This window comes from Nipponia nippon, unplaced genomic scaffold (genome assembly GCF_047370975.1).
Source record: "Nipponia nippon isolate SJK-2023a ecotype South Korea unplaced genomic scaffold, ASM4737097v1 scaffold_4, whole genome shotgun sequence".
In the NCBI taxonomy this organism is placed as follows: Eukaryota; Metazoa; Chordata; class Aves; order Pelecaniformes; family Threskiornithidae; genus Nipponia; species Nipponia nippon.
The window spans coordinates 52,950,858-52,973,788 of record NW_028262358.1 but is presented as its reverse complement, the minus strand read 5'-3'; the positions used below and the strand labels follow the sequence as shown (position 1 = coordinate 52,973,788).

At 37.0% G+C, this 22,931-nt stretch overlaps 1 protein-coding gene across 7 annotated transcripts in view; it reads right to left on the bottom strand.

Moving 5' to 3' along the window:
- Positions 1-264: 264 nt before the first annotated feature.
- Positions 265-22,931, bottom strand: part of UTRN (utrophin) — a 388,166-nt gene continuing 365,499 nt past the window's right edge. For 2 of the 7 annotated variants that reach the window (XM_087773984.1, XM_087773983.1), the window contains exons 70-75: positions 15,258-15,416; positions 14,618-14,861; positions 8,523-8,631; positions 6,949-7,035; positions 4,083-4,105; positions 2,510-2,956 (exon numbers count right to left, since the gene is read on the bottom strand). In XM_087773984.1, the coding sequence (XP_087630110.1) occupies positions 2,864-2,956; positions 4,083-4,105; positions 6,949-7,035; positions 8,523-8,631; positions 14,618-14,861; positions 15,258-15,416 (715 nt within the window). In that variant the 3' untranslated portion in view covers positions 2,510-2,863. Of the gene's footprint in view, positions 2,460-2,509; positions 2,957-4,082; positions 4,106-6,948; positions 7,036-8,522; positions 8,632-14,617; positions 14,862-15,257; positions 15,417-22,931 lie in introns of those variants that run through there. The other 5 variants (XM_087773981.1, XM_087773982.1, XM_087773985.1 and 2 more) reach the window with 4 other exon arrangements.

Here is a 22,931-nt window from a genome sequence, read left to right as displayed (position 1 = left end):
ATCAAATTTAAAATCTGTCATGAAACTGAGAAGGATTCCAGACTAAATAACTAAAGATGGGAAAACGGGACAAAATATGCACAGACTTATGGGGAGAAAATACTGCTTAATCTCATTTATATAAATGCAAACCACACTTCAAAAATGCTGGCACATAGAAATGGACTATCACAGCACTCCTGTATTAAAATTAATCTTCTTCAGAATGAAATTTTCAGCATTCAGCCATCCTTGAAGACCACAAAACTTGAAAGAACTCCATACTTTTTCTCGTGTTACTGCATTATATTCCTTTTATTTATTATTGTCTCAGAGGAAGAATGTTACAATGTAGTGTTTGAAGTAGCATTACTTGGCAGCAGAGGACAAAGGATGCATACAAACACAGGCAGAAAAACAACTTTATACATAACCTCATATCAGAACAAAAATAAAAGCCACCAAATTCACTACTGAGACCTTTTTTTACTTATGTAGGGGGGTATTTTTAAGGATTCTTTGCCTAGAGAATGATGTAGCTTGATAAAAAGCAAAGTACTTCACAGAGAACAGAATATAAAGCTATTTCCAATACTACTCGTGAAGATAGGTCTGAGGTAGAAAGGTGGTCATGGCTTTCCTCTTCTGTAAAATGTGGGGGTGTTTCTTCTCAAAATAACTACACTACTTTTTTAATAGATTAAGCATTTATAGGAGCCAGCATCTTCTCTTCCCACCTTGACAATTTTGCTCCACTCACTCGGGAGTAATATTTAGCGTTTATATAGAGCTTTTCAGACACTAACTAAGCAAGCCCTACAACGTCTTTGAGAGGTAAGTACTATCATCCCCATTTTACAGATGGGAAAACAGAGGCAGAGTGGTTAAATAATTTGCCAAAGGGTTCAGAAAGAACTGGCACTGGAGCCAACACTAGAATGTGGTCAACACTGTGCCCAAATCACTCCTTGAGCAGCAGCAGTCCAGGAGTGAATACTGTGGGTGCAGGACAATTTAGTTGGCACCACTTCACAAAAACACTAGAAATTCCTGACCTGCTGTCTTCATGTCCTCTACCATTTCTCAGTAGCAGTAGAGAATTTACAACTCTTCCAATACCATTTTGAGATTTTTTTTTTCTTCAGTAATAATTAAGAACAACACAGTTTAGTTTCTCTCCACTATACATGAAATATATTGCATGCAGTTTTACCAATGAAAGGTATGTCCTGAAATTAAAGCAAGTGCCCATGCAGCATTGTAAACTCTGTGAAGGAATTAAAATCTCTTATGATAATTTTAAAACTAGAGATCAGCTGATCAGTGACATAACTTTCCTGTAATTATCCTTATTTGAAGTACATAAATAAATGATTTCAAAGATAAAGATGAGTTGCAAGATTACAATGCCAAATGATAATATCTAAGCGCATTGCAGTTTTGAAGAAAATGTCCCATCGCTAATAGTATTGGAAAGGGCTTTCTAGTTGTCTCTTCATTTCCAAGAGGCAGACAAAAGACTGGTGTGTTCAGATCATCAGAAGGGGATCTCACAGAAATGAGCTTTACTTCACAGACTGCAAATTCCAAAACTTGAAACAAGTTTGGCAGAGCAGGAAACAGCAAAGCTTTGTCTCTGAACAAAGGTGGGAAAGATTACACTAACACAGACCTTACTAAAAACAACTTAAGCTATCATCTAAGTCCTCTTTTTAGCTATCTCCTGATTCAAAATAAAGTAAGGCTTAAAAAAATAATCCTCCAAATGGAGCGTGTTGGCTGGATAGAACTAAAAGTTAAAAATACCATCTTGGTGCATGAGGATGATGATTATGACTCGAAATGAGAGTTTACCTTGTTTAATGGGAGTTAAAATACTGTAGCTTGCACCCAACGGCAATTTTTGTTAACCAGTAACAATAATGCAGATTATGGGAACTTCATATGCCAATCCTGAAAAAAATTCAAGGGTAATCTGAAATCTGTGTGGTCAGATGGTTAGCATATAAATAATCAGTACAGAATATTAACTGTGTGAGAATATAACTAAGGGTATTTTACAATGTAAAAGCAAAGAGCTGAAAGGAATGTATAAATGTAACATTTTGCTCCAAACTCCTTATGCAGTTCTCTTTACGATTATCAAAAAGAACGTATATAAAGCCCCTGCCCCTTTTCCCGCGGCTGTATATTTATACAAATCAGTGACAAATACTCCACTGCTCATTAATTTACAGTTGCATAGAAAGGGAAGAAGAAGAAGGAAAAAAAAAACCAATACTATAAAAACAACATCCTCGTCTTTGGGTATTCAGTGTTTTACTATTTCAAGTAGAACACGCAGTCAGAGTGAACAGCATGTTCCAGGGTCCCATGCAGCCTTCTGATGAAGTGGAACTCGCGACTGGTGGGTTGTAGAAAAGGGCTGTACTGCACGTCAGGAAGCACTGGTCGATGTCCAAGTGAACGCTTCACATTGCCTGTCATGATGAGAAATAACCACATCATTAACACGCACAGAAAGCTCTAAATACTCTGGGCTCAGTTCAATTAAGGACTCGGGTGTCATCTTACAAAACCCCTTATTTTAAAAATTTAGATCTACTGGCCCAAGACTCAGCAAATCACTTGAGGTATGTAGTTAAGAGAAACCTAATTTTACTATACTGCAGTGTTTAAAATTCTTGTTGAATAAGGCCCAGAGGATGTTAGTCTACAGAGCAGTAAATGTAACTTAGAAACTCTCCATGTTCTGCACCCATAGAAAAAAGTTTAGGCAAACCACTGTCCTATCTGAAGCCTAAGTGATAAAAATTGAGAGCATACGAAGTCTGGATTTGGACTTGGCTCCTTCAAATGTGATGCTTATTTCCAGGCTCCTGTTTCATGATTCTGTTCCTGAACAGTCAAATGTGCCTTCTCTAATGGTTCTGGAAGAGCAGATTTGCAGTGAGACCATTTGGGAATCATCCTGTGTCTAAAAAAAAAATCAAATGCTTTTTCAGGAAGATTAGTCTTATTCACTGATAACACTGAAAGCTCTCTCTGTGCCTGCTTACAGGAAGGATTCCTGAAAAATGCTAGTTTAATTCAGTAATTAAACTTATAAAGAGACTGAAACACAAAGTCTGAGTTAACTGAGTGCAGGGCATGATTCATCCCATTCTCTTTAGAAATTCCTGTTTGGGAGGGCAATCCTGCTATCCCAGATACTGCAATCCAAGAAAGTGTTTGCAGAGCAATATTTCTGAATTTTTAGATATTCATTTTGGGGAGGTCTGACCTTGCAAACTGTGGATTAATGGACAAGGTGAAGCAATTTGGGGGAGCAAATAGACTTTCCCTACCACTTAATTCTTCTCAAGTCTCACACAGCAATTTGTGGTAGTCTTTAAAACTTATTTAACAATGAAACTTTCAAAGAACTCTGCAATGACACAAGATTATGTCGTTTGTTATTTGTTGTACGTGGACTCTAATATCAACCTAAAATTATAGCAAGTGTTTTTCCTATTTCTGTTACTTATAACAGAAATTTAACTGATCATTCATACCAGTTAGATTTTCAAGAACAAGTATCTCAATACCAGATTGTTTTCCACATTTTTGTGAACTCTGAAAGTAGGCAAATTTCTGCTTTGGGTTTGTAAAGTGGTTGCCTACTGGGAGAAGGCAGCTTAATCAAATGCCCAAGATGCTGTATGGCTCTTGATCCTTGCGCCCTGGTTCCCGTAGCTCCTGGAACTGAAGCAATGGGCACCAGGGCACAAGGATATATGGATGTCTTTGCAAGAACCAGCTTTGGTCTTGCAGAGCTGATGCTGGCTTGAAACTAACTGGCCCTGATAGATTTGAGCTGATTCCATCGGGTCAGCATCCCAGAACTGCACACCATAGTATCTTTGGTAATGCCTGAAATAGCAGGAATTCTCTATTAATTGGTATAGTCCAAATCTAGCCTTCCTGCTACATCGGTCTAGCTTCCAAATAGACCTTTAGGGAAAAACACAGAAAAAAATCCCGCCGCTTGGCTTTACTAGAACTTTTCCACTTGCTTTACTTTGTTTCCCATGACTATGCAAGTATGTAAACATGTCTCATACCTGCGGTCTGCCAGTGAAACTTGCTGCAAATAGAAAAAAAAAATGAAAGTTAGACATTTATATGATTCTGCTTCTTGGTAGTTTAAAAACTAAAACAGTGTCAGTAAAATTTGTACTACAGAAGAACAGAAAGACTCCTGTCTTAAAAAAAAATAAACATTTAACTAGAAGCGTGTTGTAAGTGTCTACACATAACTTTCTTCACAAATTCACTTTTCTTGTAACAAATTTATAGCATTATGAATATATAGATGACATTAATTTTTCCTTTTTCACCACTCGTGACCATATAGATCTATGAGTGCTGTATTATAATACCACCTGTTCAAAATGCTCTGTTCTGGAACTTACTCAGATGCAAAGGCAAGAATTCTGCCCAATGTTGCACACCTGCCTAGGTGTGAGGACCAACCTCATAAACAAGGGAGGAAAAGAAGCATTATATCAACTACCAAGGACCTGGTGACCAAAAAACCCCATTAAGAGCAGTGCTGGCCTTACTATATGAATAATTGCTTCATGAGGGATATTTGGAGTAAGCAGAAATACTGATTTCAAGATTAATTATAGCTTGAAATCCATAAAAACAAATACAGCAAATAAGATGACTGGCTTCATTTTTTCCTGTCAAGATGGGATAAAAATAATCTACATAAGGTTCAGATGCTAGTAACTGTCCTTAATGAAAGCTGCGGCCAAGGTAGGAGAGACCAGTAGTGATGAGGTGGCGAAAAAATAGCTTTTTTTGGTTTGTTTTAAATGGATATGATACATTGAACATGAGGGCTGTTCTAATGAAATTTAGCTTGAGTACAATTAAAAAAAGGTAAGGATATTATTTTTTAAGGTTAGGAATACAGTGATGCTCTTAAAACAGATTGCATAGGGAGTCCATGCAGTCTGCGTCATTGAAAATCTTACAGAACAGTTTAGACAATTGTCCGTCCAGGAAGACAGATCCGTCTCAAACAGCCACAGGAAAAGATGGTGGACTAGATGGTCTGTCATGGTTTTCCCTACCAAAACTCACAGATTTTAATGCACTCTGTTGGGAAGGCCAGACTAATAATCCTCATTCCAGGCTTCTAAAACAGTATATGAATCTTACATGGTTAAAAAAAAAATATATACACTCCTAGTAAACCTCCCAAGTAAGAGATATTATAGAACGACTGAAGGAGAGAAAACATAACCAGTACCTACTGATTGGGGCATGCTGGTTTGGTTCGATTTCTGCAGCAGCATGCCAATGATAAAGGGAAAAATCACATGAAGTTTGGAACTGTGACTTCTTTTAATCTTAAATGTGCAGAAATGCTTCACAATATGAAAGGATGTGGGGCTACGGTTTTCACTTGCAGTCCTCTCCTGCCTCATTCGGGATATTGTTTTATGGACATTAGATTTTTTTTCCCATGTTTCCTGGTAGCAGAGAGCAGACATTATTATCAAGCTTGCCCTGACACAGGAATGCAAGGGAGTATTTCTGCAAATTTGCTGTAAATTCATTTGGACCAAATGTCCAGTAGCTGCTATACTGCTTATACATGCAAGATAGGAATTTGCAAAACCAAGCATTGATACTTGACTTGCATTTTCTACTGATTTGTATACATACACACCCTTGAGTTGTGCTGAGTAGCTCCACTAGCTGTTGACTTCAAGAAGAGATGCTCCTTAGAATTAAACCCTTAATTTGCAAAGCGATGGGCTCTGAACTATTGACCTCACTGAAAATCTCAAAGGACAGCTGAAACAAAACCTTTTTTGCTAGATCCTAATTTGCTTTCTCAAAATCTGTGAAGTGCATCTTCTGTGATGCAGTTCTTCAGAGCCAAGCAATGTATGTACAAGGGAGAAAAGGGGTATTTTAACAGGGTTCACCGAGTTTACAAAACAGAATAGAATAGAGTTCAATCTCGATGCTTCCAAAAGGACTGGCCATAAACACCCTCCCTCTCACTTCTGCCATTTAAAACTGACCATTATTACATTTCATTTGAAAGAACTGTTGAAAGTTTACGAATATATCAAAGTTTTCACTACTTTTTTTCTAAGGGAAAAGAACTGAAAGTGAAGATACCTATGTATACATGTATTCAAAAAAACCAAAATACGTGAATAACTAAGTTGCCACTTCACCTCCCATGCCAAAACCTACGATCTGTATGAAATACTGCTGGAACCAGAGAGAGAGCTCCTCACTCTTCTAAGTGCAGTGACACTCTGGAAGGAACAGGATCAGTGGAAATCTATGTCCGCTGATATAAGCCTTGCATAGGAAACTAATTGGTTTTCCTTTTGATCTCTCTTTAATAGACACTGAATAAAATATCAACTTTCAATGTATTTAAGCAGGGAAAGGTGTTATGTGCTGTGTTAACAGTTATTGCCTCTGGTCAATTAGTTTAATAACTAGTTCAGTAATTAGTTCAGGCAGTCAGGATTGGGCTATGGTCCCTCCTCTTGCCTAAGGCCTTTTTTTCAAGTTTTATTAGAGAAACAGCATTCAGAATTTCTGAATCTACATTCATTTAAGTTCTACATGAGGTTTGTATCAGCAGCTAATGGGATTCTAGGTCTCTTTTCCTTTACATTGGCACAGCTGAAAATTCCATATGGAGCTATAGGCTTTTCTCATAGTGAATCACTTCCACTTAAAACTTGAGAACATTTGTTTATTTACCTTCACAAATAGTGTCTACTGAGGAACTTCAAAGAACAGAATTACGTAGCTTGCATATCTTGACAAGAAATCTCATCAGAGATATTTTTTTTCCTAGTCAATACCACAAGAATGACTTTTTCTTCAAAACACCACCTCAAATTCAATACTATTCTCAGTGACATATTTTGTTACACTTACAGCAGCAAGCTGGAAATGTGCTGTTGATTTGCTCCATAACATCTGTTAAATCTGTGTTGGTATCATGAGGTGGAACTAACAAGTCATCTGCAGATATGACAACAAAAAAGAGCAATGAATTTAGTAACAAGAGGAGGGAAAAAAAAAAAGGACAAGAACATTCTGAAAGGCATTCTTGTCCAGCCTTCCAGTTAAATACTCCTTTATATTTCAAGGGAAACCACTACCTGAAGCCTTTGTAACTTAATGTGCAGGAACTGTCATTGATAATTGCCAGCCTTAGGAGAGGAGGTGAAAGTTACATTATTGATTTGCAGCAGAACTCATTTCTCTTTTATTAAAGCTTAACCATTGCACTCAAGATTTAACTAGAAGAAATTGTCAGGAAGAAGCAGTACATAGGAATATACAGTTAAAATAAATAAAAGGTTTACAAGATGAAGGAATTATACTCAGTAGCTGCTCAATTAAAAATCTGTTCCATTTTCAGATGATTTGTCATGTAACTTTCAGAGCAAAACCACCATTCTTCTTCTGAAAAAAAAAACCCATTTATCTTTTAGTTGTTTTTTATTCAATATGCACTAGCAATTTCACTAGTGTTAAAATCTTCCTTGCCATTTTTTAAAAAAATGCTGCTTAAAATTACCCAAGGGAATGGTTAGGTAATACAACTGGCTTTGTTCCTGGCAGTGTTATTCGACAGCATCTCATAAATCTACCATTGCATTAAATCAGACTTGAAGAAGTTCCATGTTTTTCCAGATAAATTAAAGCAAAAACACGTCAATGCTGAATGAAAACTTTTCAGTATGCAAGAGAATATTTTTCCTGTTTTCCACAGAAATAAAATCATTTTTTAATCTACAACACAAAGGCTCGAAAAAAAAAACATGGAGGAAACTGCACTTAAGATAATTTGAGAAAAATCTTTTAATTTTTCTCCTAATTTTGAGCATTCAACGGTCTGTAGTGATTTCTGCTAGTTCCCAGTGGAATTAATGAGTTCTGATATTGGAGAATTTAAAATAATCTTTCAAGAGAGAAATCCCCTCATGTGCAGAGGCTGCACACTCAATAATTCCTAAAGATGTGAAGTCTTTGAAAGGTGGGGTCATCAAAATACCAGGATAAGCAGATGATACACAAGAATTTTTAAAACAGCCATCAGGAAGCTTCGATTACACGTTTTGGACATTTGTTCCTGTATCTGACAGATTACGTAGGTGCATGCATGTACTGTAGGACAAACAGCTGTTGGCCATTTCAGTACAATGAAATCTGATTCCCCCTTCAGTGAGGATTTGCCCAGTAAATTCACTTGCTCAAAATGGATGGGACTAAGGAGTCGATTGACAGAGATCCATAATTTCAGAGTCACATGGATTCTTGTGATACTGCAGCTGTTTGCAAGTGTGGGGAAGCAACAGCTCCAGCTGCAATAACTCTTGTTCCCAGTAGCATCACAAAGATCAGTTCCTTTTATTTATAAATCTTTTCAGAAAGATGCCAACAAGCCTATTCAGTAGTCACCTATAGACCCACGCAGTACATTATCTGATCAAAACGCTTACCTGTCTGATGAAACTGTGAGCTTGTCTCTTGCTCGAGCGGGTAGCCGAGGGCAGAGTGCGGGGGCGAAGCACAGGGGGAGGCGCCATTAACTCGGGAGTCTGACTCAGGCTACATTAAAGACAATAATATCCAAATTTAGATAAATTGTATCTACAGAATTTAAGTGTGGGCTTGTATGCAGTCAGCCTGCTCCTTTCCTTTTTCATGTGCTCTTGCTTGTTTGTTCTCCAAACCATTGAAAGTTGGCTTAGGTCTATACAACCGTTAGGAGGGAAAAAAACCAAACCAACAACTTGTTAAAAGAAAATTTAGACTTAAGTGTAATTCTTTTCAGTTGATGGTCTTGTTAAAAACAATGTTCTGTTGCGAGCACGCACCATAGAAACACAATGTTATGCACAACCCAAACAGTCTGCTGAGGCTCTTGGTCCAGCTACACAGAAAGGACTACACAACAATATTACTGGGGTTGTATGTGTATGTATGGATACATACATACATATACATGTACACAGAGGATATTCAGCTCAGGTCTCCTAAGGAGCTTTACTGGGATCATGCTTAGAAACAACGGATCAATCATGAACAGGTTTGCAAAACTCCTTCACAATCAAGCCAAGTGAAGACACAAGATTCAAGAGAACTTTAAATCTAAAAATCTGAGGCTGCTTCTCAATAGCATGGAGGACACCAAATTTGCAGGAAAACTATGTAACTATGTAATCTCCAGGAAATTACAAGAAGGAACCCATGTACTTTGAAAACTGTGTTGTAGGCAAGCCTTTCTGGACTCTTAAATTCACCTGAAGAATCAAACACATAAGTTCTATATTACATTTAGTTGTAACCATGTATGTGCTTGAGATTATGTATAAGTATACATACATGGACACAAAAATAAGAAAAGACCGTAAGACTTCTTCACTATAACAACTCAGAAATATTGGAAGGGATCTTCTTCGGGCATTTTTTTTCTCTTTTCCTTCTTTCTCGTAAGAAATGTTTTGAGGAAGAGAGCAGTAAAACAGTATGTGAGCTCTAGAAGTCATTGTTCTGAAAAAAACAGAAGCATGTCGAACAGAATTTACATCTGAGGCAGTTATAGAATCTTAGATGAAATGGTTGCCCCTATCATTTATCTTTTTGATTGCAAATCATCAAATTACTTCCAAACAGCTTAAAGAGCAGATTATTTATGTAAATCTGTCAAAAGCAGATACAGAAGTAATAAAAAAAAAAAAAATCATTACTTTTAAGATTTTTTTGAGACTGAACAAGTACCTAGAACAGCTATGAGACTTGATGCAAAGAAGTATATAGAACACCAGTTACTTTGTGCACGTTTGCTCCTTTGCAGCTCACAGCCTTAAGTGCGACATTCAATTTTTTGAGACAACTTCCAGTTTAAAAAAAGAATCTTCAACAAAACTGAAGATTGTTGAACAACAGAAGATACTTTTTTTTTCCATACACAATGGTGAGAAATAGGAGGAAATGTTTCCTTGAGCACTCAGCAGATCTTTTTTTCTCCTCCAAATCTCATCTCTCTTTCAGTATGACAATACCAACTTCCAGCTTTGCCTAAAGGAATAAATCAAGAAATATTGCTCTGCATATAGAAGACAAAGAAAAATGGAAATGTTTTCAAGCCAGCCAAGAATTTTACCATCAAGACACTCCTATGAACACTGAATGCCTATCAAGTAGTTAAGTCATTTTCTATCCAGTATCAGGCTTCAATCCAGCACAGGGTCTAGGTAAAATGAGTGTGGTGATTTTAAATAGGCCAAGCCTGAGGTAACCAACTCCAGGTAATTCTGGATAGCCAGGAACCTCTGTTCAAGAAGACGTTAGAGCTATAATGGTAAAGAGACAAAGCAAACACTCCAAGGGTTAAGAGTTACTTCAGTACAGAACAACGAGGCTAACTCCAGCAGCAGAGTGGCTGCTTGCCCACTCCACAAACAGACGGACAGAGAGAATTTGAATCATCCAAAATGCAAACTTGCACCTGGACTGGATCTCCGTCCCTCTTCAACCAGTAACTGTGCAGAAATGGTGCAGAGATGACCGAGGGTGACTGAGGAAGGAAGATCAGTGCTAGACTTAATACAAAACTGCAGTACAGCAACACATAGGCTAGATCAAGGACAATGAGGCACCGTAAAGTCAAGATTAATTAGGGTAAAAAGGAGATGCCTACAAACTTAAATGATGAGTTAGCAGTGAAGGTTATTTAGTACCACTTAGGAGTGCTATTGCAAATGACAAAAAACCCCTGCAGAGCACAAGGACTCTAACAGTGGATAAACTGAGAGCAAACATAATATACTTGGAATACTTTACATTGATGTAACATATATTGCTGCAGCAGTCAGAATGAAATATTGCAGTTGGATTTAAAATAAAAAATAAAACAAAAATCACATCCCTTTCTAATCAGAAGACAGTGTCTGATGACGACTTTTTCATTTAAATATACTGATAAATGTTACACCACATAGTTCCAGTGACTGCAGTAACAAGAAAAGCCAAAACAAACCAAAACCTCCTTCTTCCAAAATCAGGACAATACAGTCAAGCAAATGAAAAGTTGAGTTTGGAGCAGAAAGGGAAGAGTTCTGGTAATGGTATAAATGCTTTAATATAATAATCAGATACTGAAAAATGTTAAATGCAAAATAGTTGAGGATATAGCTGCATGTATTTACACAATTTAACAGTTTTACTGGGAGAGAACCTGAGAAAAAACTGTAGAAAATCATGTTCTACTTGACCCCAGTTGCATAACATCTACAAAATCTGATTACTTCCATCATCAGCCCCCTTCAGGCATCATGAAGTTCATGCCTTCTTATTCAAAACAACCCAGCAGACAACCCTTAAGCCAGAAACCATAAGAAAATAGCCCTAGATGTTACTATATGCCTGCTTCTTCTTCCTGAATAAATAAAAGCAGAAAGATCGAACACATCTCTATAGGGATGGGGGGGAAGTTTCCAACTCCAGTTTCTGGGAGTTTTCAAACTTCTTTTTATGCAAAATCAAATAAAGATACAAATGGACAGATAAGTTCTTCTCCAGAAAACTCTGAAATTGAAGGATTTTTCTGTATTACAGCAGTTTTTAAAGCATTTCAAGGGAGATATTAATTTTAACCAATTTTGATCTACAGTGCCTTATTTCACCATGCCTCCTGCTGGTGTCTTTCCCAAAGAAGAGCCTGAAGTGTTCTGTGGCTTAATGGATAGATAAAACATACCCATTCTTCCCTTGACTTCTGTTGCTTTTGGTAAAAAAAAAAACAAACCAAAAAACAAAAACCAACCAAAAAACAAAACAACAAAACAAAAAGCTCCCCTCTCCTCCCCCCAACCTCTGAATCACAGAGAACCTCAAAAAGGCCAATTCTCTTTCCACATCCATTACAGATGTTTCTTCTTGTTCCAGACTTATTCTCCCAGTTTCTTTCTGTTCCAGACCTGTTCTCTCAGCCAGAAAAGAAAAAGTCTTCTCTGCTCTTTTGATAAAACTCCTCTGCTTTCAGTTGGAGAGGGAGCTGCAGTCTTTATTTACTCTGTCTCAGAGTCTGATCATATAGCCATTGACAGAAGATTTTAGCTCCCATTAACTTCAATATCAAATCCAATATGAAACCTCTATTCAGTAGCTCAGACAGGCAGAGAAAAATCCAAACAGACTTTAAATGCCCTTCATAATAGGTCTCCTACTTTGCACATGCAGTATCTAAAAGGGCTGAAGAACGAAAAGTGAAAATGGATTCTTTATTTTTTCTCTATATGATTAACATGTTGGTATCAAAGTTGTCACAAGCCAGTTCTGTTTCACCTTCCTCTTTGGCACTGTAATCAATCAGGCAGACAAAAATAACAATATCGTGTGACAGCCACCAATCCTTTGGGCTTGCTAAAATAAAAATAGTATGGTAACCTCAGAATTGTGACCTGAGTAGGCAAATGTGCAGTGAGGATGCATGCATATTTCTGCTAAAGGTGCTCCCGAAAGAATGTCTTTGAATGCTCTCATCTAGATTAACCAGTTGCTACAGGAAAGTTTCTAAATTTCATTAATTTTCTACCCAAATATCTGTATGCAGACAGACTCACTCCATATCTTTTAGAGAAAAAAACTCCCAGTATTTTAGATTCAGGGGCAAGTTATTAACCCAAACAACAGTCAGGAGGCTAAGGGAAGAAGAGAAACAGAAGGACTTGCTGTTGACAGAAGAGAGAAACAGAGGTGGCATGAAATGCGTCACAGCAAAGAAATTGCTGTAAAACAGTTGTGTCCTTTAATACCAGTAATTATTATCCCAGGAATTACAGAGTTGTTATATATTTTGGCACTGGGACTTAAGAGAATCTTCTACCCAAATCATTCATCTCATTAATGAGAAAAGGTATATATACTTAGATCCTCAGTTGGCTTCTGATAAAGGCCTTCCTCAAGCAGTGAAAGAGGTAAAGACTTTCATAGACTGTGAATGGCCTAGGGGGCAGAAGAACATGCTCAAGAGTGGTCTCTTTTTTTTTTTTTTTTTCAGAAAGTTAAGGGGACACTAATGGGATTTAGTGCTGCTTCATAATTGTATTAATGTCAAGATAAAGAAGTTGCAAAGAAAATATACTAAAAATATTAATTATTTACAATTTCTGAATCCCCTTTAGGGGAGTAGCTTCAGCATCCTTGGAGACAGCCTGCAAAAAATCTGCTTGGTGGCAGGTCAAAAAAACCCCGCTAAATAAAGTAAGGATGCATGTAAAAAGACATATTGAAAAGTCACAGATGTATTATAAAAGCAATAACGCAGACCTTCTCATAAAATTGACTTCATACTAGCCCCTCCATTAAAAGACAGAGGAGAAACAGGAACAGCCTTGGGAATGGTACTTGGAACAATCAGAAGCACGGCGTGGCTCCCACAGAGGGGGGAGATTTCAGACAGGAAGCAAGAGAGCAACAGCATCTAGTTAATGAGGTGTAAATGATCAGAAGTATTGAAAAAAGTCAGCGCTTCTCCCTTACCCTTATCAGAAACCACAAGTTGCAGAATGCCCAGAAAAATCCAAAGGCAGAGCTGATATGAAGACATTGCTGCCCCTCCCCCCTGTCCACTTTATCACAACACACATGTACACCCTAAAGGTCTTACTAAGAACGTTATAAGCATACTGAAAAGATTACAAAATTATAAGGTCATCCACAGCTACATTAGAAAACAGAAAGTTTTAAAGGGTGAACATGCTCCTGCTTTTAAGCACTAAGCTGAAAGTGACTGTGGGTTTGGCAGAACTTCTGTGTTTCTATTCTAGAGCTGTTTCTTTGCAGATTTTAAACCCTTCTCTGAAACACCTAGTATTGGCTACAGTTCTCAAGATACTTACTTCATGAATGATTGTTAACAGTTGCATCAGTTGTTATCTTTCTTGTTAAATATTTAAGCTACTCAAATACTGATTAAAGATGTTAGAATGACAGCAACAACAACAAAAATACTCTGCTAGAGTGGTAGGGAAGCCATTGGAACAGATGCATCTTATTGCTATTCAGCCAAAACTGCCTAGAAAAATGACAAAGTCAGCCAGTGAAACAACCAACCAAAAATAATGCTCCTTTGCATTTTAGACATATCTTTGGCCATCTGTCTTTGGCATGCTAAGAAAGGTTTCAGTGACTAATCATGACAACAAACAAACAACTTATTTAAGGAAGGATTGGAAAACTGAAGTCAAATACAGGGTGCAACTGGCACCATTACGTGGAATAGGGTATGTATTTTCTTCCCCCTGCTTTTTAATTCGTGAAAAACTATTGCACTAATTTGTGTTATTCTCAATGTTTCATAAGTTACCATGATCACTCCAGCACTTGTAATCATCTTGTGCTCATTTGACTTTCACCATGGTTTATACTAGAAGGTAGGAAAAAATATCTCTTCATCCTGGAAATGACCGAGTGCAACAGACCAAGCTAGTGGGGTGAAAATATCTGCAGTAAAATTCCAATGCCTTTGTAGCACCAAGAAATTCATCATGCAGAAACAACATGGGGAAAGACATCAGTGTACATTTACCTGCTCAAGTAGCTGCCGTAGCCGGTGAAGCTGAGACTCCAATTGTTTATTGTGATCTTCCAATATTTGCATCCTTGCTTCCAGGCGACCTTTATGTTGCCTCAGGAGTTTAGCTTCAGCAATGAGCTCGGCATCTTCAGAAGCATGCTGAGGTGACACAACAGAGTCAGGAGGTGATGCAAGAGGGTTTATTCCTCTCCGAAGATGTTGCTCCTTTAGTTGCTCATATTCTATTTGCAGACTCCTGGTATATTGAAAAGAGGAGGAGAATGATGACTTAATCAAGCAAATTAAAATAAAAAACGTCCTTAGATCAAATGACGTTATCATCACCTCCAACTACAGAACACAAGTAGCTCATACAAAGACAATGTCTTGACTTGTGGTTTATGGGAAAAAAACATAAAACATAAACCAATAAAGTAGAGGTGAAACTAAGGTATTTTATCACAGACCCACCCTCTTCTACCTAACAGTGAGGCTATGCATGACATATGCCTTCACCGATTTTTTTGGTTTTTGCTAAGATCACGACTCCTAGGTCCATCTCTTCTCATCTCGAGCAACTATACATAATATAGGCATGGTTCAAACAACAATGAAGTGTCAATTCAGACACCAGGTAGGATGATTATGAAACCTTTGCTCTTCCTCGAGGTCCGCAATGATGCGCTCTAACTCTCCTCGCTCTTCCTTTTCCACTGACTTGAGTATCTGAGCAGGACTCTGCGGCTGACTCACAGGCGACTCTCCTCCCAGCGTCTGACAATACTGCTGGATAAGGGCGTGCTCATCCTCTCTAGAGCAATAAAACAACACAGATAAAGACAAAGCAGTAAAACATTTATTGTATGAGCAAACATCTTTGTCAAGCTGAGGGGTTTTGTTTGTTTGTTTATGAAAAAAGACTAAGAGAGCAGGAAATAAGCCTGCAAGAATCTAGTATATAAGTGTCAGATGTGTGTCTCAGCAAATTGTTTTAAAATTTTTATGAGCTGTTTCTAAAAAATATATTGCAAAAAAACATATAAACATACAATGCACAGGAAAAAGAGGACTGATCTGTAGTAGTGTGAAAGACCAGTTTAATGTATGCGTAAAGAACAAATGCTGCTGGTGGTTTGAAAAGAAATAATGAAAGCAAGAATCTGAGATAATATAAATCAAAAATGACTGATTTGAAAGGTCTTAAAAATAAATAAAACCAAACAAGCTACCTGATAGTTCCTTTTTTTTTTTTACCATAAATAGGTGACATTTTTAATATTATTTAGGAGATAATTTTGGTGTGCTCAATTTACCTAATAAAATTAGAGAGAAAAAAATCCCCACAGAATTTGTCAAGAAGTCAGAGTAATGAATCATCAAGTATCTAGCTAACACTGTTCACTGCACAAAGGGATTGACAATGCTGCAAAAATAATGCTATAGGTTTTGAATTAGCATTATATTTCCAGGTTTTTTTTCCTGTTTTGATACACACATGTGATACCTTGAAACTCTTCAAGGGTAGCAGATCTCCTCCTCCTTACAGATTCAGGGACAGAAATAAACTGTAACACTGTCCTCCTCCTGACTTGCATAAAAATTACCTCCTGGTGAGGAGATACAGAAGTCCTGACACTTTCAGTTATGCTATAATGTCCAAATGAGTTTGCTTTTGTATAGGTGTGCCTTTCTTCCTCAGTTGTTGGCTTTCCTCCATAAGTAAAGTCAGATGGATAGAAAGTGAAGGATACCATGTCCTAAAAACAGTTTGCTTGCTGGCGTACTCAAGAAGGATAAATCAGCAGCAGAAAAACACATACTATTCATGTTTTTAAGAGAGAAACTGCTGCAGCAGTATGAATGCTGAAGAAAACCCTCCTTAAATTCTCTTCTTTGCTTGACTACAAAACAGAGACTGCATACCTTACGATACTGTGAAGTACTGTCCCTACAAACTTTAGAATAAAGATCTTCCACAGTTAAAGCATGGTCAACAACAGAGAGAAAAACATGTGAGCAGTATATATACGCATATTCAGATATTATTTAGAAAATAGACTTTTTGACGTTAAAAGTATTTCTTGTGCTGACCGTTTTCCTACAATTGTTGGAAAGAAGAAGCTACAAATTCTGCTATTAACTGATTGTGGTCTGACATAATGAAAAGTATCCTCAAGGACTGCCTGTGAAAGCACATACAAAAACCAGGAAGTTCATTATATGCAAAGCATTTATTTTCCAAGTAAAAGTGTAATGGAGCTTTTCAAGAGGCTTTTTTAAATTTGCTGTCAGTCACTTTAACATCTTTCATCACAAAGGATCCAAATGTACAGTCTCATTTGAATGAATACTAAAACCAGTTATTTAGAAATGCATACCCTGGAAGAAACATAAGTTATTTCTGTGGTAACAAATAATCTATAAATAAACGCACGTACAAGTAAAACATATCGGGTGTTTTACAGGCCATGCACATGGATTGGGGTTTTTCTCAGAAATACATTCAAGCTCCTGGGGTAAAGGGAGCAAATGCGTGTGACAGGAACAAATGAGAGCTGCAAACATACTGCTTGTGTAATGGAAGACCCTATTTTATCCTGCTGAACCAAGATTTTTTGGTAGCTCAGTACATCAATACCCATTTAAAAGCATCACCAGTATTAGGGGCAAGCCAAAATAACCACGAATTTAATAAAAACTGATTCTTGGTGTTTCTCTCTTAGAAAAGCACTTCTATCATGCAGCAAAGTAATTTGGTTCTTTGCAGTACTGCTTAAGACAACCTTTTTACTGAAGACGAATCCTATGGTAGAACACCACCGAACTATTTCTTCTCAAGGATAACTATTCACTATCTAGCCAACGCTATCATGTGGTCTTCCACTTTCTGCCTTGTCAATGAGATTTGAAAATCTAGACTATTACAATCAAACAATCTTGCATGAAGTAACACTATACGTAAAAAAACCCAGACCAAAACAAAAAAAAATTATAGCCTGGACAGTTCTATCCACTTTAAAAGTTCTTGGCATTCTATTCCACATAAGTTCATTTATGATATAAAGTTTAAAAACAGTCAGATATGAAGGCATCCTTCCACAGAGCTCTAGTTGTATATCACTTTCCTTCGTCCTATCTTTTGTGATTAACTACTGGTTTGCAGAAAGTTTACATGTAAAATTGAAAAAGGAACCTAATTAGTGAGTTCTTCCACTTTTAACAATGAGTTGAAAGCTTAATGGAAATAACATACACTCACTTATTTCTTATCTGTCCTGGCTGTAGTCAGTACTATACTCATGAGAAGAAATGGCAATATTGATCTTCCCATGCAAATGAATAAATGTAATGAATTTTTCATTCCATACAGCTATATAATTAAAATATAATTGGGGTTGTATGTGCATTTAAGTCCCTCAAAAATATAGGGGATATCTGACAGTGTTAGCTGAAAAAGAAACGGAACAGTGCTCCTTTTTTTTTTTTCCTTACCTACAGAAAAAAGCCTCTAACTGCTTTCTCTTCTCCACTACTTGAGTGATCTCAGGGAAACCCATCATCGCTTCCTTTGTTATTTTGCATTAGTCTAGTTAAAACTAAAGCAAATGCTACTGCAGTTAATGAAGTTTGGATCAGGTCCTTATGTGATAATGAAAGCCTCATGATGCTTCTCCACCCTTTAACCATCTTGATAAAAAAATCCCACCCCTTATAACTAAATTTTTGCCAAAGTGATGTAATCCCTTTTGGGGCTTCAGACTCTGTGGTATAGAGCAGGGCTTCTACAGCCCTGCAAAACGTGCAGCATGCCCTCACGGCAACCAAAACGGCTGCACTAAGCTGAGAAGTGCTGGCGATTCAATGTCACATCTTCAGCGAGCACAGAAACAGAGTGTTAAAGCAGACCAGAGAGAGGACACAGCTTTATCATCCAGGTTTCAAAACACTGTTTACATATTAATTTAAATGATACAGTGTAACTACACATACAGCCTTCTTTTGTGCAAGGGTGTTGATGTTGTCAGGAGAGGTTCACATGATCAAGTAGTTTAGTCTGGTTATTTTAATTAGGCATCAAAAAGCTGCTGTCTCCATTTTAAGATGATGAATTAGTTTATAAACAACTATGTAGGTCATCTGAAATTGATTTTTTTTTTTTAAATAAGGCTCTGTAAAGCTGGATTTATTGTATTTATTTGAAATTATTCAATCTGAAATTCTTTCAAGATTTTACATTAGATGTAACCTCATTGTTTACTGAAACTTATAAACCAATTAAAGAAAGAGTTTACGCAGCAAATGCTTAGATACTTTTGTCTGTATTGTGGTCCAGTAGGTGACATTAACACAGCTAAATACCAAATGTTCAAGAAGGATTCCAGATAATTTTATAGTTTGGACTCTCAGTTATTCAGTCCAGAGAAAATTTGATTTCCCTCCTCTCTCACTGGTTCAGAGTCTCAAAGTCTGCACAGGACAGACTGTGAATATTGACTGATCTTTTTTTAGGGATCACACCTTGCAACTGACGGCAGGCTTTTTCACATGCTGGAGGAAGTGCTGACTAAAAGAAGTCTTCTGAAGGAAAAGTCTGGTTTTACTACGATGTTCCACCTCTGGTGTGTCTTGCAAAATTACTGGTTCAAAAAACCTGAACCTCAAACTGCACCAGCAAACCTCATGACTGTAGTTAAGACAGATTCATTAGTAGCACAGCAGTTCCAGGGCAGGGCTTCACAATGACCTACAACATAAAGTAGCAACACATGCTCTATGGCACACAAACACTTTCATTTAGAGAACCTGGGACTCTTCTGCAGAATTGGTTGGAGATGGCAATCAGCAACCAAAATAAAAGCACAACATCAAAATAAATTTGTCATCCTTTCTTGGTGGTTATTCACCTGAAGACACTGCATGCTTCAAGAAAAAGCCAGAAGTACACAAAGTCCTGCAACAGCAGAGACTGCAGATCCTTTTCAGCATTTCACCATAGTAGAAAGCAGTAAAAATGACATCTCAGGAGGTCAGACTTGAAATAAGTACATCTCAAAGGAAAAGAACACCCCAACAAGGAAATCCAAAGAAAAATGGCCTTTGAATCCTGTTCTCTTTGTGGATATATATTTTCAAGAGGTCTATTCCAAAACATGCATTATGCAGGGAGGAAGCAAGAGCCAAATAATGTTGCATATAGCTTCCCTTGCATCAAGACTATGCTGTGGAAAGAAAAATTCAGATTTCCTGACAGTCACTTTTCATCAGTGTATTATTTTATCTGATTAAGAAAACTGATTGTCAAATTAGATTTCAGATAGTAAGATGTGGGTATCTGTGATCCTCCTTCATTGATCATTTTCATTTTTCCCGTGGCTCTCATACTAAGCGCCATGCATTCTAGTCCAAATAAAGTGTACCTTGACCTACTCATGCTATAAGAAATATTAGAATAAGGTTCAAGAAGGTACCTCAAAATGCTTTGTCTTTAAGTTACTTCTTGTTCTCCTAATTTTATCATCACGTGGAACTAATTTCTTATTGTGACAAGATGCCTTTTAACCACCTACATCATGTAGTATTCAGGTACTACATACTGGGGCTCCAGTTTGACTTATGACACGTTGAGTGGCAGTGCCAGCTGAAAGTACCTCTGGCCTTCATTGCTTGTTACTACTCCTGCACCCAAGTGCAGAGCTCCCTACAAAATAAAATTTCAGATATCTTCCAACTCTGCCTTCAGTTGAGTGTGAAGTTACATCAACAGTGCTGCAGACATCAAGGTGACTGGTAGTAAAGGCATTAATCAGAAAACAGCTATTAAATATTCACATTTATACTATGCCCAGTGCACTTAACTTCAGTATGGGCTAGATAGGATAGTTTGTACGTTACAGGAATAAGAGGGTTACATAAGAGGTTACAACCCTCCTATTTTCCTAACAATGTTTTTTGCCTTTTCATTCTACTACACCATGATTTGTCAAATTGTGAGCCATAGCATTCTGTTAGGGACACTATTTATCATTCTTTGTTGCAAAGTCTTCATTTTTTCCTTATGTTCATCTTCACTTGTGAAGAGGCCAGTCTGCTTTTAAGATATAGATGCTTTCACATGAATTAAAGCCAAAGAAAATTCATCACAACAGTCTAGCTTAAACATTTAGAACTCCGTAATGTATGGAGAAGACGACATTTTTATTCAACGTATTTATATCAGAAAAGTGATGCGTGAGAGCACTAGAATGTTTGTTAAGAAGCTGGACATACTACAGTAGAGACTATGACTTTTTTTCCTATTTACAAATATTTTTCCAATTGAGGAAAATGTGTTTTTTAATGGAATTCATATACCCTTAAGGGAGGGAAGGGTTAGAAAAGCTTAGTAAGGGAGATAGAAGTAGTCATATTGACATTCAAGACAAAAGGCTAGTTTAAAACCAAGAAATTTCTCTGAAGAATGTTTTCTTAACCAAATGGCATATTGCAGAACATTTCTGCAAAAAACCTCATGATGTTTAACTGATGGCATAAGTTCTCTTACTGTCATTCAAAAGTAGAAGACTTCTTACACATACACTTTGGAGCATGAAGAGTCTTAAAAGTATTGTTGATGAACCTCTTAACCTGACAAGATCAAAGCAGTAACTTTCCAATAGTAAGTGCAACTATGCCTCTCTTCTAGGTTCACAGTAAACTGAAGGACTCTAGAGGGCTGATAAAAATAAGATCACAGAACAGAACTCCAATTACAAGAAGCAGAGGATTTGATTTCCAAACAAGCGATCATCTCCTGAAGGTTCAAAAGAATACCACAAGAAAATGAGATTTTGCTCAGATAGGTTTACAGCAGGGGCATCTGAGCTGAAAAAATGTGCATCCAAATTTTAAATTGCTCCTTCAAATTCAGTCTATAAAGAATGATTACACCACACTCATTTCTATGTCAAACTGCATTTAAACAATAAGAATAGAGCTGAACTATAATCCTAAACTCCCAATGTTCCAGCTGTAGATGACTTATGATCCAAACTAGGATCCAAACTTCATAGCTGTGTAGATCCCTGCAATAGTTTAACTCCAAACTTTAAATCACAGTTCTCCAGAATTTTGTGAGTACTTCAGTATGTACCTTAATGAAAGCATGCATTATTATCTGCAAATAAAACAGAAGGTGCCATTCTGTACAAAAGTTACTTTCTTGTCCTCTCTGGCCTCTAAATCTCTGCATATTTTGTTTGTGTAACAGTCCCCTTTTGACAACAGGACTGAGACCCAAATTCAGAAGTCCCTCTCACATGTTGGTACAGAAGTTCACCATGTTTATTCTTTTCCTTAAAATAAAAGTCATTTTTATAGGTCAACAGGGAAATTGCATTAAAATCAACAGCTAATTTGCCAGTAAAAATTAAGCGTATACACTCCCTTTTACCATTGGGACGGATGGTTGTTTGGTCTTTGTAAATGAGTAGACTCATTAAATGCAAAATAAACAACTCAATCAAGTGTATGAGCATTTAGCTGCTTTCAAGTTTTCAGCTCTTCCAGCCAAGTGGCAGTATGTTTGCTCTTTTTTTTTTTTTTTTGGAAGGGAAATCAAAAGGGAATAGTTTGGCTGCATTTCTGTCATTGGTGAGCCTACAGATGACAGAAACACATGAAAACAGTTACATATGAAAAAAGTTGTATTAGTTATGTAAATAGAGTTAATTAAGCAGGAAAGAGGAAACATTTAAAGGTGATCACAAGTGCTTCTCTGAAGCAAAATATTTTAAAACTTAAATTGTTAGTACATTCATAGGTAGAATAATTCCACGATTAGATTTTAAAACAGTAAATGAAAGTATTATTGAGAACAATAGCATTTCCTAACTAAAGCTGAACAGGAACAATTTCTGTTTCCTCTTTAAAAAAAGCTGATGACATCCATTAGTAACTTAAAAGAGGTGGAGTCTTACTACACTGATTTAATGAATTGAATTGATGATACAGTGAGGTTAAAACATTCATGTATTTTTACATTGAGAAAAATCATATTTAATTCATCGGTAATTTAAGGGGTTCTATGCTTTCCAGGTTCATCAATGCATTTTAATGAAGGCTCTTACAATAAAAGTAACACATAATTCAAAAAAGAAAATGGCGCTGATAAAATTAATGTGGGACTACGTTTATATTCCCAAGTACAAACAGACGGATCAGCAGCTGCCAAACTGAAATCTAAGCAAGAAGCAGCAACACTGTTCTGGCTCTGCAGAACCTTCAATATAGATGACTTTTTTTCAATGAGAAAATGGTCCTGGGAATTAGCACAAGCTAATACACCCAC